This window comes from Gallus gallus, unplaced genomic scaffold, assembly GCF_016699485.2.
Source record: "Gallus gallus isolate bGalGal1 unplaced genomic scaffold, bGalGal1.mat.broiler.GRCg7b scaffold_97, whole genome shotgun sequence".
Classification (NCBI taxonomy): Eukaryota; Metazoa; Chordata; class Aves; order Galliformes; family Phasianidae; genus Gallus; species Gallus gallus.
Window position 1 is genome coordinate 1 of NW_024096049.1, and position 13,230 is coordinate 13,230.

The 13,230-nt window shown below is 65.6% G+C and overlaps 2 protein-coding genes across 5 annotated transcripts in view; one reads left to right on the forward strand and one right to left on the reverse strand.

Annotated features, from left to right (window-relative positions):
• Positions 1–25: 25 nt before the first annotated feature.
• Positions 26–12,434, forward strand: LOC121108941 (lysine-specific demethylase 5C-like). 2 transcript variants are annotated; one of them, XM_040657291.1, is made up of 6 exons: positions 26–183; positions 1,924–2,442; positions 4,290–4,347; positions 7,326–7,525; positions 9,181–9,369; positions 12,174–12,434. In XM_040657291.1, the coding sequence occupies exons 2-6, from the start codon at positions 1,966–1,968 to the stop codon at positions 12,291–12,293; spliced, it is 1,044 nt and encodes a 347-aa protein (XP_040513225.1). In that variant the 5' UTR covers positions 26–183; positions 1,924–1,965; the 3' UTR covers positions 12,294–12,434. The 2 variants fall into 2 exon arrangements, with proteins under 2 accessions (XP_040513225.1, XP_040513226.1); XM_040657292.2 differs by lacking the exon at positions 12,174–12,434 and adding an exon at positions 11,340–11,686 and having other exon boundaries at positions 27–183.
• Positions 12,435–12,494: 60 nt separating this feature from the next.
• The window catches only part of LOC101752139 (voltage-dependent L-type calcium channel subunit alpha-1F-like), a 35,432-nt gene continuing 34,696 nt past the window's right edge, over positions 12,495–13,230 (reverse strand). For 2 of the 3 annotated variants that reach the window (XM_040657290.2, XM_040657288.2), the window contains 2 exons: positions 12,937–13,167; positions 12,495–12,850 (listed from right to left, as the gene is read on the reverse strand). In XM_040657290.2, coding sequence (XP_040513224.1) covers positions 12,593–12,850; positions 12,937–13,167 — 489 coding nt within the window. In that variant the 3' untranslated portion in view covers positions 12,495–12,592. Of the gene's footprint in view, positions 12,851–12,936; positions 13,173–13,230 lie in introns of all 3 variants that reach the window. The other variant, XM_040657289.2, reaches the window with a different exon arrangement.

Here is a 13,230-nt window from a genome sequence, read left to right on the forward strand (position 1 = left end):
GGTCGGGGGTTGTTGGATGTATGGGGGGTGACGCGGTGGCACCCATAGGTGCTGTGTCCCTGCGCCGACGCCGGGTCCGACAGCTCCAAGAGGCTGAAGTGGCGGCAGGAGCCCGGGCTGTACCGCCTGGATGCGGAGAGCCTGGGGCTGTCTGCGCAGGACCTGCGGGACCCCGGCGCCGTGGTGAGCGGGGGGGGACCCCCAACCAATCCCCCCTCCCCCCCCCCCCCATTCCCTTCCCCACGGGGTCCCTTCCGACCCCGCGTCGCCCCACGTCTCCCTCTCGTGTCCCTTCTCGCCCCATTGTGTCCCCGTCTCCCCCCACGTCCCCTCTCGCCCTCAATCTCTTCCCTCTCCCCCCCCACGTGCCCCTCTCTGCCCCCAACCCCTCCTCCCCCTCCCCTTTATGTCCCATCACCCCATACCCCCCACCTCTCCCCCTTCTCCCCTCTCCCTCTTTCCTTCCACATCCCCTCCCCCCTCTCCCTTCTCCTCTCTCCCCCCACATCCCCTCTTTCCTTCCATCTCCCCTCTCCCCCCACACCTCCCCTCTCCCCCTTCTCCCCCCATATCCCCTCTCACTCCATATCTCCTCCTCTCCTCCCCTCTCCCTCCTTCCCTTCCCTTCCCTCCTCTCTCCCTCCATGTCCCCTCTGCTCCCCTCTCCCCCCTTCCCTTCCCTCCCCATCCCCACACCTCCCCTCTTCCCCTTCTCCCCCCACATCCCCTCTTCTCCCATACCCCCTCCCCTTCCCTCCGCTCTCCCTCCATGTCCCCTCTCCTCCCCTCTCCCTCTCCATCCCCTCCCCTCTCCCCCCATATCTCCTCCTCTCCCCCACATCCCTCTCCCTCCACGTCCTCTCACCTCCCTTCTTCTCCCATACCCCCTCCCCTTCCCTCCACTCTCCCTCCACGTCCCCTCATCTCCCCTCTCCCCCTCTCCCCACACCTCCTCTCCCCCCACATCCCCTCTCCCCCCATATCTCCCCCCTCTCTTCCCTTCCCTTCCCTTCCCTTCCCTTCCCTTCCCTTCCCTTCCCTTCCCTTCCCTTCCCTTCCCTTCCCTTCCCTTCCCTTCCCTTCCCTTCCCTTCCCTTCCCTTCCCTTCCCTTCCCTTCCCTTCCCTTCCCTTCCCTTCCCTTCCCCTCCCCTCCCCTCCCCTCCCCTCCCCTCTCCATCTCCTCCCCTCTCCCCCTCTCCTCCCACACCTCCTGTCCCCCCATATCCCCTCCTCTCCCCCCATATCTCCTCCTCTCCCCCACATCCCCTCTCCCTCCACGTCCTCTCACCTCCCTTCTTCTCCCATACCCCCTCCCCTTCCCTCCACTCTCCCTCCACGTCCCCTCATCTCCCCTCTCCCCCTCTCCCCCCACACCCCCTCTCCCCCCATATCTCCCCCCATATCTCCCCCCTTCCCTTCCCTTCCCTTCCCTTCCCTTCCCTTCCCTTCCCTTCCCTTCCCTTCCCTTCCCTTCCCTTCCCTTCCCTTCCCTTCCCTTCCCTTCCCTTCCCTTCCCTTCCCTTCCCTTCCCTTCCCTTCCCTTCCCTTCCCTTCCCTTCCCTTCCCTTCCCTTCCCTTCCCTTCCCTTCCCTTCCCTTCCCTTCCCTTCCCTTCCCTTCCCTTCCCTTCCCTTCCCTTCCCTTCCCTTCCCTTCCCTTCCCTTCCCTTCCCTTCCCTTCCCTTCCCTTCCCTTCCCTTCCCTTCCCTTCCCTCCTCTCCTCTCCCCTCCCCTCCCCCTCCCCCTCCCCTCCCCTCTCCCTCCACATCCCCTCATCTCCCCTCTTCCCCCTCTCCCCACACCTCCTGTCCCCCCATATCCCCTCTCCCCCACCTCCCCTCTCCCTCCACGTCCTCTCACCTCCCTTCTTCTCCCATACCCCCTCCCCTCTCCCCCCACACCCCGCGCTGACCTCCCCCCCCAGATCCTGGCCTTCAAAGAAGGCGAGCAGAAGGAGAAGGAAGGCATGCAGCGGCTCCGCCACGCCAACTCTCAGAAGGCCGCCCCCCCGGCCCCGGGCCCCCCGTCGTGCGTGTGCGGTCAGCCGGCCGGGCCCTCCATGCTTCAGTGCCAGCTGTGCCGAGATTGGTTCCACGGCTCCTGCGTGGCCTGGCCCCGTTTGGCCAACCAGAAACCCTCTCCGGCCTGGTGGGAATGGGACGCCAAATTCCTTTGCCCTCTGTGCCAGCGCTCGCGTCGCCCGCGCTTGGAGACCATCCTGGCCCTCCTGGTGGCCCTGCAGAAGCTGCCGGTGAGGCTTCCCGAGGGGGAGGCCCTGCAGTGCCTGACCGAGAGGGCCATCACCTGGCAGGACCGCGCGCGGGCGCTGCTCGCCTCCCCCGAGGTGGCCGCGGCCATGGAGAGGTTGGCGGCCGTCAGGCAGAGGCTGCACGGGGACGGCGGCACCGCGCTGAGGGAGGCGAGGGGCAACGAGCAGCCCAAGGTGAGGGGGGGGCGGGGGGAGTGGTGGGGATGGGAGTGGGGTAATGGGGCTGGGAGGGGGGGAGTGGGGCTGGGAGGGGGGTAATGGGGCTGGGAGGGGGGGAGTGGGGCTGGGGGTGGGGCTGAGTGGGGTAATGGGGCTGGGAGGGGGGGAGTGGGGCTGGGAGGGGGGTAATGGGGCTGGGAGTGGGGGAGTGGGAGTGGGTAATGGGGCTGGGAGTGGGGTAATGGGGATAGGAGTGGGGCTGGGAGTGGGGTAATGGGGCTGGGAGTGGGGGAGTGGGGCTGGGAGGGGGGTAATGGGGACAGGAGTGGGGCTGAGTGGGGTAGTGGGGGTGGGGGTGGAGTGGTGGGGCTGGGAGTGGGGTAATGGGGCTGGGAGGGGGGGAGTGGGGCTGGGAGTGGGGTAATGGGGATAGGAGTGGGGCTGGGAGTGGGGCTGGGAGTGGGGTAGTGGGGCTGGGAGTGGGGTAATGGGGCTGGGAGGGGGGGAGTGGGGCTGGGAGTGGGGTAATGGGGATAGGAGTGGGGCTGGGAGTGGGGTAGTGGGGCTGGGAGTGGGGTAATGGGGCTGGGAGGGGGGGAGTGGGGCTGGGAGTGGGGTAATGGGAGTGGGAGTGGGGTAATGGGGCTGGGAGTGGGGCTGGGAGTGGGGTAATGGGGCTGGGAGTGGGGGAGTGGGGCTGGGAGTGGGGCTGAGTGGGGTAATGGGGCTGGGAGTGGGGCTGAGTGGGGCTGGGAGTGGGGTAGTGGGGCTGGGAGTGGGGCTGGGAGCGGGGCTGAGTGGGGTAATGGGGCTGGGAGGGGGGTAATGGGGATAGGAGTGGGGCTGAGTGGGGTAGTGGGGCTGGGAGTGGGGTAATGGGGCTGGGAGGGGGGGAGTGGGGCTGGGAGTGGGGTAATGGGGATAGGAGTGGGGCTGAGTGGGGTAATGGGGCTGGGAGTTGGGGAGTGGGGTAATGGGGCTGGGAGTGGGGTAATGGGGATAGGGAGTGGGGCTGAGTGGGGCTGGGAGTGGGGTAATGGGGCTGGGAGGGGGGTAATGGGGATAGGAGTGGGGCTAAATGGGGTAATGGGGCTGGGAGTGGGGCTGAGTGGGGTGTTGGAAGTGGGGGAGTGGAGTAATGGGGTTGGGAGTGGGGCTGGGAGTGGGGTAATGGGGCTGGGAGTGGGGCTGAGTGGGGTAATGGGGCTGGGAGTTGGGGAGTGGGGTAATGGGGCTGGGAGTGGGGTAATGGGGATAGGGAGTGGGGCTGAGTGGGGCTGGGAGTGGGGTAATGGGGCTGGGAGTGGGGTAGTGGGGCTGGGAGTGGGGCTGAGTGGGGTAATGGGGCTGGGAGTGGGGCTGAGTGGGGCTGGGAGTGGGGCTGGGAGCGGGGCTGAGTGGGGTAATGGGGCTGGGAGTGGAGTTGTGGGGCTGGAAGTGGGGCTGAGTGGGGTGTTGGAAGTGGGGGAGTGGGGTATTGGGGCTGAGTGGGGTAGTGGGGCTGGGAGTGGGGCTGAGAATGGGGCTTTGGGGTTGGTGGTGGTGGGTGGGGTTGGGGGAGGTGTGGGGCGTGGGCTGATTGTAGGGCCCATAATGGGAGTTGGGGGGGGGGGGGGGGCAGCTCAATAGGGCCGTGCCCCCCCTATAACACCGCCTTTACCCCCCTATGACACATTTACCCCCTATAACACCGCCTTTACCCCCCTATAACACCACATTTACCCCCATATAACACCGCCTTTACCCCCCTATGACACCACATTTACCCCCATATGACGCCACGTTTACCCCCATATGACACCACATTTACCCCCATATAACACCACATTTACCCCCATATAACACCCCACTCCCCCCCCCAGGTCTCTGTGGAGAACGGTGACGCCCCCAGCCCAGAGAAGAACGGCCCCCTACCCTCAGGTGAGTGGGTATGGGGCTTTGTGGGGCGGAGGGTCCCATCTGAGCCCCACGGATCCCATCTGAGCCCCATAGATCCCAAACGTGCCCTGCGGACCATATGGCAGTCCCATAGATCCCGTGGGAGCCCCAGAGATCCCACATCAGCTCCATGCTGTCCCCGTGCCCCAATGGCACACAGTGGCCCCAATATCATCCCACGGTCCCCCCACAGTGTCCCCAACTTCACCCCATGGTCCCCCCACGGTGTCCCCACCCTCACCCCATGGTCCCCCCAACCTCACCCCACATTCCCCCCCCAGTGTCCCCATCCTCACCCCATGGTGTCCCCAACCTCACCCCATGGTCCCTCCACAGTGTCCCCAACCTCACTCCATGATCCCCCCACGGTGTCCCCAACCTCACCCCACGGTGTCCCCACCCTCACCCCACGTTCCCCCCACAGTGTCCCCAATGTCACCCCACAGTGTCCCCAACTTCACCCCATGGTCCCCCCACGGTGTCCCCAGCCTCACCCCACGGTGTCCCCACAGTGTCCCCAACCTCACCCCATGTTCCCCCCACGGTGTCCCCAATGTCACCCCACGGTGTCCCCAACCTCACCCCACCGTCCCCCCAACCTCACCCCATGTTCCCCCCCGCTGTCCCCAACCTCACCCCACGGTCCCCCCATGATGTCCCCAACCTCACCCCACATTCCCCCCCACAATGTCCCCACCCTCACCCCGTATTCCCCCCACAGTGTCCCCACCCTCACCCCACGGTCCCCCCACAGTGTCCCCAACCTCACCCCATGGTGTCCCCACAATGTCCCCAACCTCACCCCACGATGTCCCCAACCTCACCCCACAGTATCCCCCCCCAGTGTCCCCAACCTCACTCCACATTCCCCCCCGCTGTCCCCAACCTCACCCCACGGTCCCCCCACGATGTCCCCAACCTCACCCCACATTCCCCCCCACAATGTCCCCAACCTCACCCTGTATTCCCCCCACAGTGTCCCCACCCTCACCCCATGGTCCCCCCACAGTGTCCCCAATGTCACCCCACAATGTCCCCAACCTCACCCCACGGTCCCCCCCCAGTGTCCCCAACCTCACCCCATGGTGTCCCCACAGTGTCGCCACCCTCACCCCACAATGTCCCCACCCTCCCCCCACGGTCCCCCCCACCCTCACCCCACGTCTCCCCCCGCTGTCCCCAACCTCCCCCCACGATGTCCCCACCCTCACCCCATGTTCCCCCCACAGTGTCCCCAATGTCACCCCACAATGTCCCCAGTCTCACCCCACAGTGTCCCCAATCTCACCCCATGGTGTCCCCAGCCTCACCCCATGGTCCCCCCACGGTGTCCCCACCTTCACGCCACGTCTCCCCCCCCAGTGTCCCCAACCTCACCCCACAATGTCTCCAACCTCACCCCACGATGTCCCCAACCTCACCCCCCAGTGTCCCCAACCTCACTCCACATTCCCCCCTGCTGTCCCCAATCTCACCCCACATTCCCCCCACGATGTCCCCAACCTCACCCCATGTTCCCCCCACAGTGTCCCCAGTGTCACCCCACAATGTCCCCAACCTCACCCCACGGTCCCCCCAACCTCACCCCACATTCCCCCCCCAGTGTCCCCAACCTCACCCCACAATGTCCCCACCCTCCCCCCACGGTGTCCCCAACCTCACCCCATGGTGTCCCCAGCCTCACCCCATGTTCCCCCCACAATGTCCCCAACCTCACCCCACAGTGTCCCCACCCTCCCCCCACGGTGTCCCCAACCTCACCCCATGGTGTCCCCAACCTCACCCCATGGTGTCCCCAGCCTCACCCCATGTTCCCCCCACAATGTCCCCAACCTCACCCCATGGTGTCCCCAACCTCCCCCCACGGTGTCCCCAACATCACCCCATGGTGTCCCCAACATCACCCCATGGTGTCCCCACAATGTCCCCAGTGTCACCCCACAATGTCCCCAACCTCACCCCACGATGTCCCCACCCTCACCCCACGTTCCCCCCCCAGTGTCCCCAGTGTCACCCCATGTTCCCCTCACAGTGTCCCCAACCTCACCCCACATTCCCCCCTGCTGTCCCCAACCTCACCCTACGGTCCCCCCACGGTGTCCCCACCCTCACCCCACGTCTCCCCCCACTGTCCCCACCCTCCCCCCACAGTGTCCCCACCCTCCCCCCACGGTGTCCCCAGCCTCACCCCATGGTGTCCCCAGCCTCACCCCACGTCTCCCCCCACTGTCCCCACCCTCCCCCCACAGTGTCCCCACCCTCCCCCCACGGTGTCCCCAACCTCACCCCACGGTGTCCCCAACCTCCCCCCACGGTGTCCCCAATCTCACCCCACGGTGTCCTCGACCTCACCCCATGGTCCCCCCACAGTGTCCCCAATGTCACCCCACAATGTCCCCAGTCTCACCCCACAGTGTCCCCAACCTCACCCCATGATGTCCCCAACCTCACCCCATGGTCCCCCCACGGTGTCCCCACCTTCACCCCACGTCTCCCCCCGCTGTCCCCAATCTCACCCCACATTCCCCCCACAGTGTCCCCAACCTCACCCCACGGTCCCCCCAACCTCACCCCACATTCCCCCCCCACTGTCCCCACCCTCCCCCCACAGTGTCCCCAACCTCACCCCACGGTGTCCCCAGTCTCACCCCACAGTGTCCCCACCCTCCCCCCACGGTGTCCCCAATCTCACCCCACGGTGTCCTCGACCTCACCCCATGTTCCCCCCACAGTGTCCCCAATGTCACCCCACAATGTCCCCAGTCTCACCCCACAGTGTCCCCAACCTCACCCCATGGTCCCCCCACGGTGTCCCCACCTTCACCCCACGTCTCCCCCCGCTGTCCCCAATCTCACCCCACCCTCCCCCCCCGCTGTCCCCACCCTCCCCCCCCGCTGTCCCCACCCTCCCCCCACGGCCCCCCACCCTCACCCCGCGTCCCCCCGCGCTGTCCCCGCAGAGCTGGAGGCGCTGAGCTGTGCGCTGCCGCGGCTGCATGGCCCGGTGCTGGAGCTGCCCGAGGGCGCCCGGCGGCCGCTGGAGGAGCTGATGATGGAGGGGGACCTCCTGGAGGTGACGCTGGACGAGGCCACCAGCATCTGGCGCCTGCTGCAGGCCGCCCGCCCGCCCCCCCTCGGCCTCTTCCGCCTCCTCCTCGAGGTACGTGCCCCAAAGCCCCCCCGATCCCACACAAATCCCCCCCCAAATCCGCCCCAAAACCCCCCCGATCCCACCTCAATTCCATCCCCAATCCCACCCCCATCCCACAGTCCACCCTGTGCAGCTCAAGGATTCCTGCAGGACCCCCATATGTTCCTTTTGCCCCCCCCCAAACCCACCCTGGGATCCTCAGAGCCCCCCAGGACAGAACTCGGGGGTTACTGCCCCCAAATACCCCAATTGCTGACCCCAAATCCGCCTCAAACCCCCCCCCGATCCCACCTCAATCCCAGCCCCAATCCCACCCCCATCCCACAGTCCACACTGTGCAGCTCAAGGATTCCTGCAGGACCCCCATATGTTCCTTTTGCCCCCCCCCAAACCCACCCTGGGATCCTCAGAGCCCCCCAGGACAGAACTCGGGGGTTACTGCCCCCAAATACCCCAATTGCTGACCCCAAATCCGCCTCAAACCCCCCCCGATCCCACCTCAATCCCAGCCCCAATCCCACCCCCATCCCACAGTCCACACTGTGCAGCTCAAGGTTTCCTGCAGGACCCCCAAATGTCCCTTTTGCCCCCCCCCAAACCCACCCTGGGATCCTCAGAGCCCCCCAGGACAAAGCTGGGGGGCACTGCCCCCAAATACCCCAATTGCTGACCCCAAATCCGCCTCAAATCCCCCCCAATCCCACCCCCATCCCACAGTCTGCCCTGTGGACCTCAGGGCTTCCTGCAGGACCCCCAAAATGTCCCTTTTGCCCCCCAAAACCCACGCTGGAATCCTCACAGCCCCCCTGGTATCCCCAGAACCAAACTGGGGATTACTGCCCCCAAATACCCCAATTGCTGACCCCAAATCCCACCCCAAATCCCTCAGTCCACCCTGTGCACCTCAGGGCTTCATGCAGGACCCCCAAATGTCCCTTTTGCCCCCCCCAAAACCCACCCTGGGATCCCCAGAGCCCCCCAGGACAAAGCTGGGGGGTACTGCCCCCAAATACCCCAAACCCCACCCCAAATCCGCCCCAAAACCCCCCCGATCCCACCTCAATCCCAGCCCCAATTCCACCCCCATCCCACAGTCTGCTCTGTGGACCTCAACGATTCCTGCAGGACCCCCAAATGTTCCTTTTCTCCCACCCCAAACCCACCCTGGGAACCTCACAGCCCCCCTGGTATCCCCAGAACCAAACTGGGGGGTACTGCCCCCAAATACCCCAATTGCTGACCCCAAATCCCACCCCAAATCCCTCAGTCCACCCTGTGCACCTCAGGGCTTCCTGCAGGACCCCCAAATGTCCCTTTTGCCCCCCCCCAAACCCACCCTGGGATCCCAAGAACCCCCTCATACCCCCCGGCCCCCCCAGATTCCCCCAAACGACCCCATTTCTGCCCCCTAAAATCCCCCATTACCCCCCAAATCCCCCCATTTCCCCCCCATCCCCTCCCCCCCATTCCCATTTGTCCCCCAAATCCCCATTTTCTCCCCCAAACTCCCCCTTTTCCCTATAAACCCCATTTCCACCCCCATTTTTTACTCCCCCCCCCCCCCCCAATCCCCTCTTTTCACCCCCAAAACTCCCCATTCCCCCCCCCCTCATTTCCATTCTGGGGGGGCTCCCATTAATGCTGCCCCCCCCCCCCCCCCCCAGCTGGAGCAGGCAGAGCGCCGGGGGGCGCGGGGTCGGGGTCGGGACCCCGAGAGACGCCGTAAACGCCGGGGGGAGCGGGGGGACGGCCCCCCCCTCGCCAAGGAGGAGCTGGAGCCAAAGAGGAGCCGGGGGGCGGAGGGGGGGGCACCGAGGGACAGCACCCCCCCACCCGGCCCCACCGCCCCGGGGGTGAGTGATGGGGTGATGGGGTGATGGGGTGGGGGGGGGGGACGCCCCTGTTTTGTATGTTGGGGCATGGGGGGATATCTGGGGGGGGGGGCAGTGTTTGGGGAGGGGCTTATTGGGGGGCGGGCAGTGGTTGAGGTGGGGGGGTTATGGGGGGGCAATGTGTGGGGAGGGGTTTATGGGGGGGCAATGTTAAGGAGGGGTTTATGGGGGGACGGGCAGTGGTTGAGGTGGGGGGGTTATGGGGGAGGGCAGTGTTTGGGGGGGGGGTTATGGGGGGCAATGTTAAGGAGGGGTTTATGGGGGGACGGGCAGTGGTTGAGGTGGGGGGGTTATGGGGGGGTAATGTGTGGGGAGGGGTTTATGGGGGGTTATGGGGGGGCAATGTGTGGGGAGGGGTTTATGGGGGGGCAGGCAGTGGTTGTGGGGGGGTTATGGGGGGGCAATGTGTGGGGAGGGGTTTATTGGGGGGCGGGCAGTGGTTGAGGTGGGGGGGTTATGGGGGGGCAATGTGTGGGGAGGGGTTTATGGGGGGTTATGGGGGGGCAGTGTTTGAGGAGGGGTTTATGGGGGAGGGCAGTGTTTGGGGGGGGTTATGGGGGGCAATGTTTGTGGAGGGGTTTGTGGGGGGTTATGGGGGGGCAGTGTTTGGGGAGGGGTTCATGGGGGGGCGGGCAGTGGTTGAGGTGGGGGGTTTATTGGGGGGGCAGTGTTTGGGGAGGGGTTTTTTGGGGGGGTTTATTGGGCAGTGGTTGAGGTGGGGGGGTTATGGGGGGGCAGTGGTTGAGGTGGGGGGTTATGGGGGGGCAATGTTTGGGGAGGGGTTTATGGGGGGGCAGTGGTTGAGGTGGGGGGGTTATGGGGGGGCAGTGTTTGAGGAGGGGTTTATGGGGGAGGGCAGTGTTTGGGGGGGTTATGGGGGGCAGTGTTTGGGGAGGGGTTTATGGGGGAGGGCAGTGGTTGAGGTGGGGGGGCAATGAGGGGGCAATCTGTGGGGAGGGGCTTATGGGGGGGCAGTGGTTGAGGTGGGGGGGTTATGGGAGGGCAATGTGTGGGGAGGGGTTTATGGGGGGTTATGGGGGGGCAATGTGTGGGGAGGGGTTTATGGAGGAGGGGCAGTGGTTGAGGTGGGGGGTTATGGGGGGGCAGTGTTTGGGGAGGGGTTTATTGGGGGGTGGGCAGTGTTTGGGGGGGGTCATGGGGGGCAATGTTTGGGGAGGGGTTTATGGGGGGTTATGGGGGGGCAATGTGTGGGGAGGGGTTTATGGGGGGGCAGGCAGTGGTTGTGGGGGGGTTATGGGGGGGCAATGTGTGGGGAGGGGTTTATTGGGGGGGGCGGGCAGTGTTTGGGGGGGGGTTATGGGGGGCAATCTGTGGGGAGGGGTTTATGGGGGCGGGCATTGGATGAGGTGGGGGGGTTATGGGGGGGCAATGTGTGGGGAGGGGTTTATTGGGGGGGCAGTGGTTGAGGTGGGGGGGTTATGGGGGGGCAGTGTTTGGGGAGGGGTTTATGGGGGGGCGGGCAGTGTTTGGGGGGGGTTATGGGGGGGGTTATGGGGGGCAATCTGTGGGGAGGGGTTTATTGGGGGGCAGTGGTTGGGGTGGGGCGGTTATGGGGGGGGGCAATGTTTGGGGAGGGGTTTATTGGGGGGCAGTGGTTGGGGGGGGGGTGGAGGTGACCTCACTGGTTTAGGGGGGGGCTTATAGGGGTGGCCCTGTTTTTAGGGTCCCTCTTGAAGCCCCCCAGTATTTGGGGGAGGGGCGTCTTAGGGAGAACGGGGGGGGGGGATATGAGGTGTGGGGAGGGCGGGGGGGCATCCCAATATATTTGGGGTGGAGGGGGGGGGGTGGTTATGGGGTGCAGAGCCGATGTAATGAATGGGGGTGGGATGAGAGGGTCTCTGTAGGACGTTGGGGGGCCATTTTACCCACCCCCCCCCCCGGTTACCACCCCCTCTTTCCCCCCCCCCCAGGACTCGTGACGCGCCGCCCCCACCTCGCATGGAGGTGCCCCATTCCCCCCCCCGCCCCCCCCCCCTCCCCCGGGGGGGTCGGGCTGGGACAGAGCAGAGGATGTGGGTGGAGAGAGGGGAAGGTTGGGGGGGGGGGGGGGGGGGGGGTCCACACCGTGTCCCCCCCTTCCTTCCCCCCCCCCCCCCCCCAACACTGCCACCCCACCGGGACAACCCCCACCCCTCCCCCCCCCGCGATGTAATTATTTGAGTTGATTTCTTTTGTATTGTTCGGCCCCCCCGGGGGGGGGGAGGGGGAAAACACACACACAGGTGGGGGTCCGGGCCCCCCCCGCCCCCCCCCCCCCCCCCCCTTATAAACGGGGGGGGCCCCAACCAGCACAGAACCCCCCTCCCCCCCCCCCCCCTCGCGCCGGGTTTTTTATAGGAATTTGGAGGGGGGAGGGGGGCACATGGGGGGAGAGGGGGGGGGGGAAGGAGGTGGGGGGGGGTCAATTTGGGTCCCCCCCCCCCCGCCCCCCTCCCCTGCTGACACTACCGGGGGGGGGCGGGGTAGGGGGGGGGGAGGCTTATTTTATTGTATTATGATTTTTTTTATTATTATTAAACTTTGGAGGTTAAAATGCGAATTTTCTTTGGGGGGGGGGGGGGGTTACAGGGGTTGTAACAGCACTGCGCATGTGCGGAAGTGGGGGGGGCGGAGTGGGCGGGGCTTACGAGCGGGCGCTCCTCATTGGTTCTCCTCTCCGCCAATGGGCGCGCAGAGGGGGCGGGGCAAGGAAATGTCCTCTTTTGGGGTTTTTTGTGTGTAAATTCCCACTCTTTTTTTTGTAGAATTCCCTTTTGTGTGGAAGAAAAAGCTGCTTTTTTTCAGGCAGCAGTTCTCTTTTGGGGCACAACGTCCCTTTTCTGGGCGAGGCAGCCTTTTTTTTTCGGCAAAACCCCCCTTTTTGAGGCAGAACGCCACTCTTTAAATGCCCATCTTGAAGCAAAGCAGCCCTTTTTTGAGGCCAAATGCCCATCTTTGAGGCAAAACGTCTCTTTTCAGGTGAGACACCGCTCTTTCGAGGCTCAACACCCCTCTTCCACCCCCCCCACCCCCCAGCTTTGAGTCCCCACCCCCCCTTGACACCTCACACACCACTCTTCAGGCCAAACCCCCCCCCCTTTTCACACCAACCACCGCTTTCTGATGCAAAACGCCGCTCTGTTGAGGTACAGCCCCCCTTTTTGACCCCCCCCCCTCCCCCTATTTAGGGTCCCCCCACGCACACCATCTCATCCGCCAGCTCCTCCTCTCCGGGCGCTGCCCGCAGCGTCTCCTCGTCGCTGTAAACGGCGGCGTTGCTGTGGGGCGGAGGTGGGGGGCGGTGCCTCCGGGTCAGGAGGTCGGCAGCAGCGCTCTCCATTTCGTCCATCGTCATCTCGCACGCGTCCGCTATCTCCCTTTTGGCCACCGCCACGAATTTGGGGTCGCGGGCGAATAACCCCAACCCTTCCGAGATCAGCACCTGAATGGGGGGAAAGGGGGGCGTTGCGATGGGGTGGGGGTGGGGTGTGTTGGTGAGGGGAAGGGGGGTTCGGGCGGTGCACTCACAGCCTCCACCAAACTGTCGGCCGACCCGCGGCCCAGCGGCTCCCGCAGGCGGAGGGACCCCGAGGGGAACCAGCGGGACAGCGGGGGGAGGCTGCCGCCCCCCGCCCCCCCCGGGGGTCCTCTTCCTTCCACCAGGATGAGGGGAGCGTAGAGCACGTGGCCCCGCGCGGGTGCCGTGGCCCAGGCGTGGGAGGAGGAGCCCAGGCGCCACGTCTCGGAGGTGCCGTAGCCCTGCGTGGGGTTGGAAGACACAGCGATGGGGCGATGCTGGAGGCTGACGGAGGGGCGGTGGGG

Coding starts and splice junctions, on each gene's coding strand:
- LOC121108941 (XM_040657291.1), top strand. CDS start 1,966: ATGCAGCGGCTCCGCCACGCCAACTCTCAGAAGGCCGCCCCCCCGGCC. Junction 2,443..4,289: donor GGGGCAACGAGCAGCCCAAG/GTGAGGGGGGGG, acceptor TCCCCCCCCCAG/GTCTCTGTGGAGAACGGTGA. Junction 9,370..12,173: donor CCGGCCCCACCGCCCCGGGG/GTGAGTGATGGG, acceptor TTTTTTTTGTAG/AATTCCCTTTTGTGTGGAAG.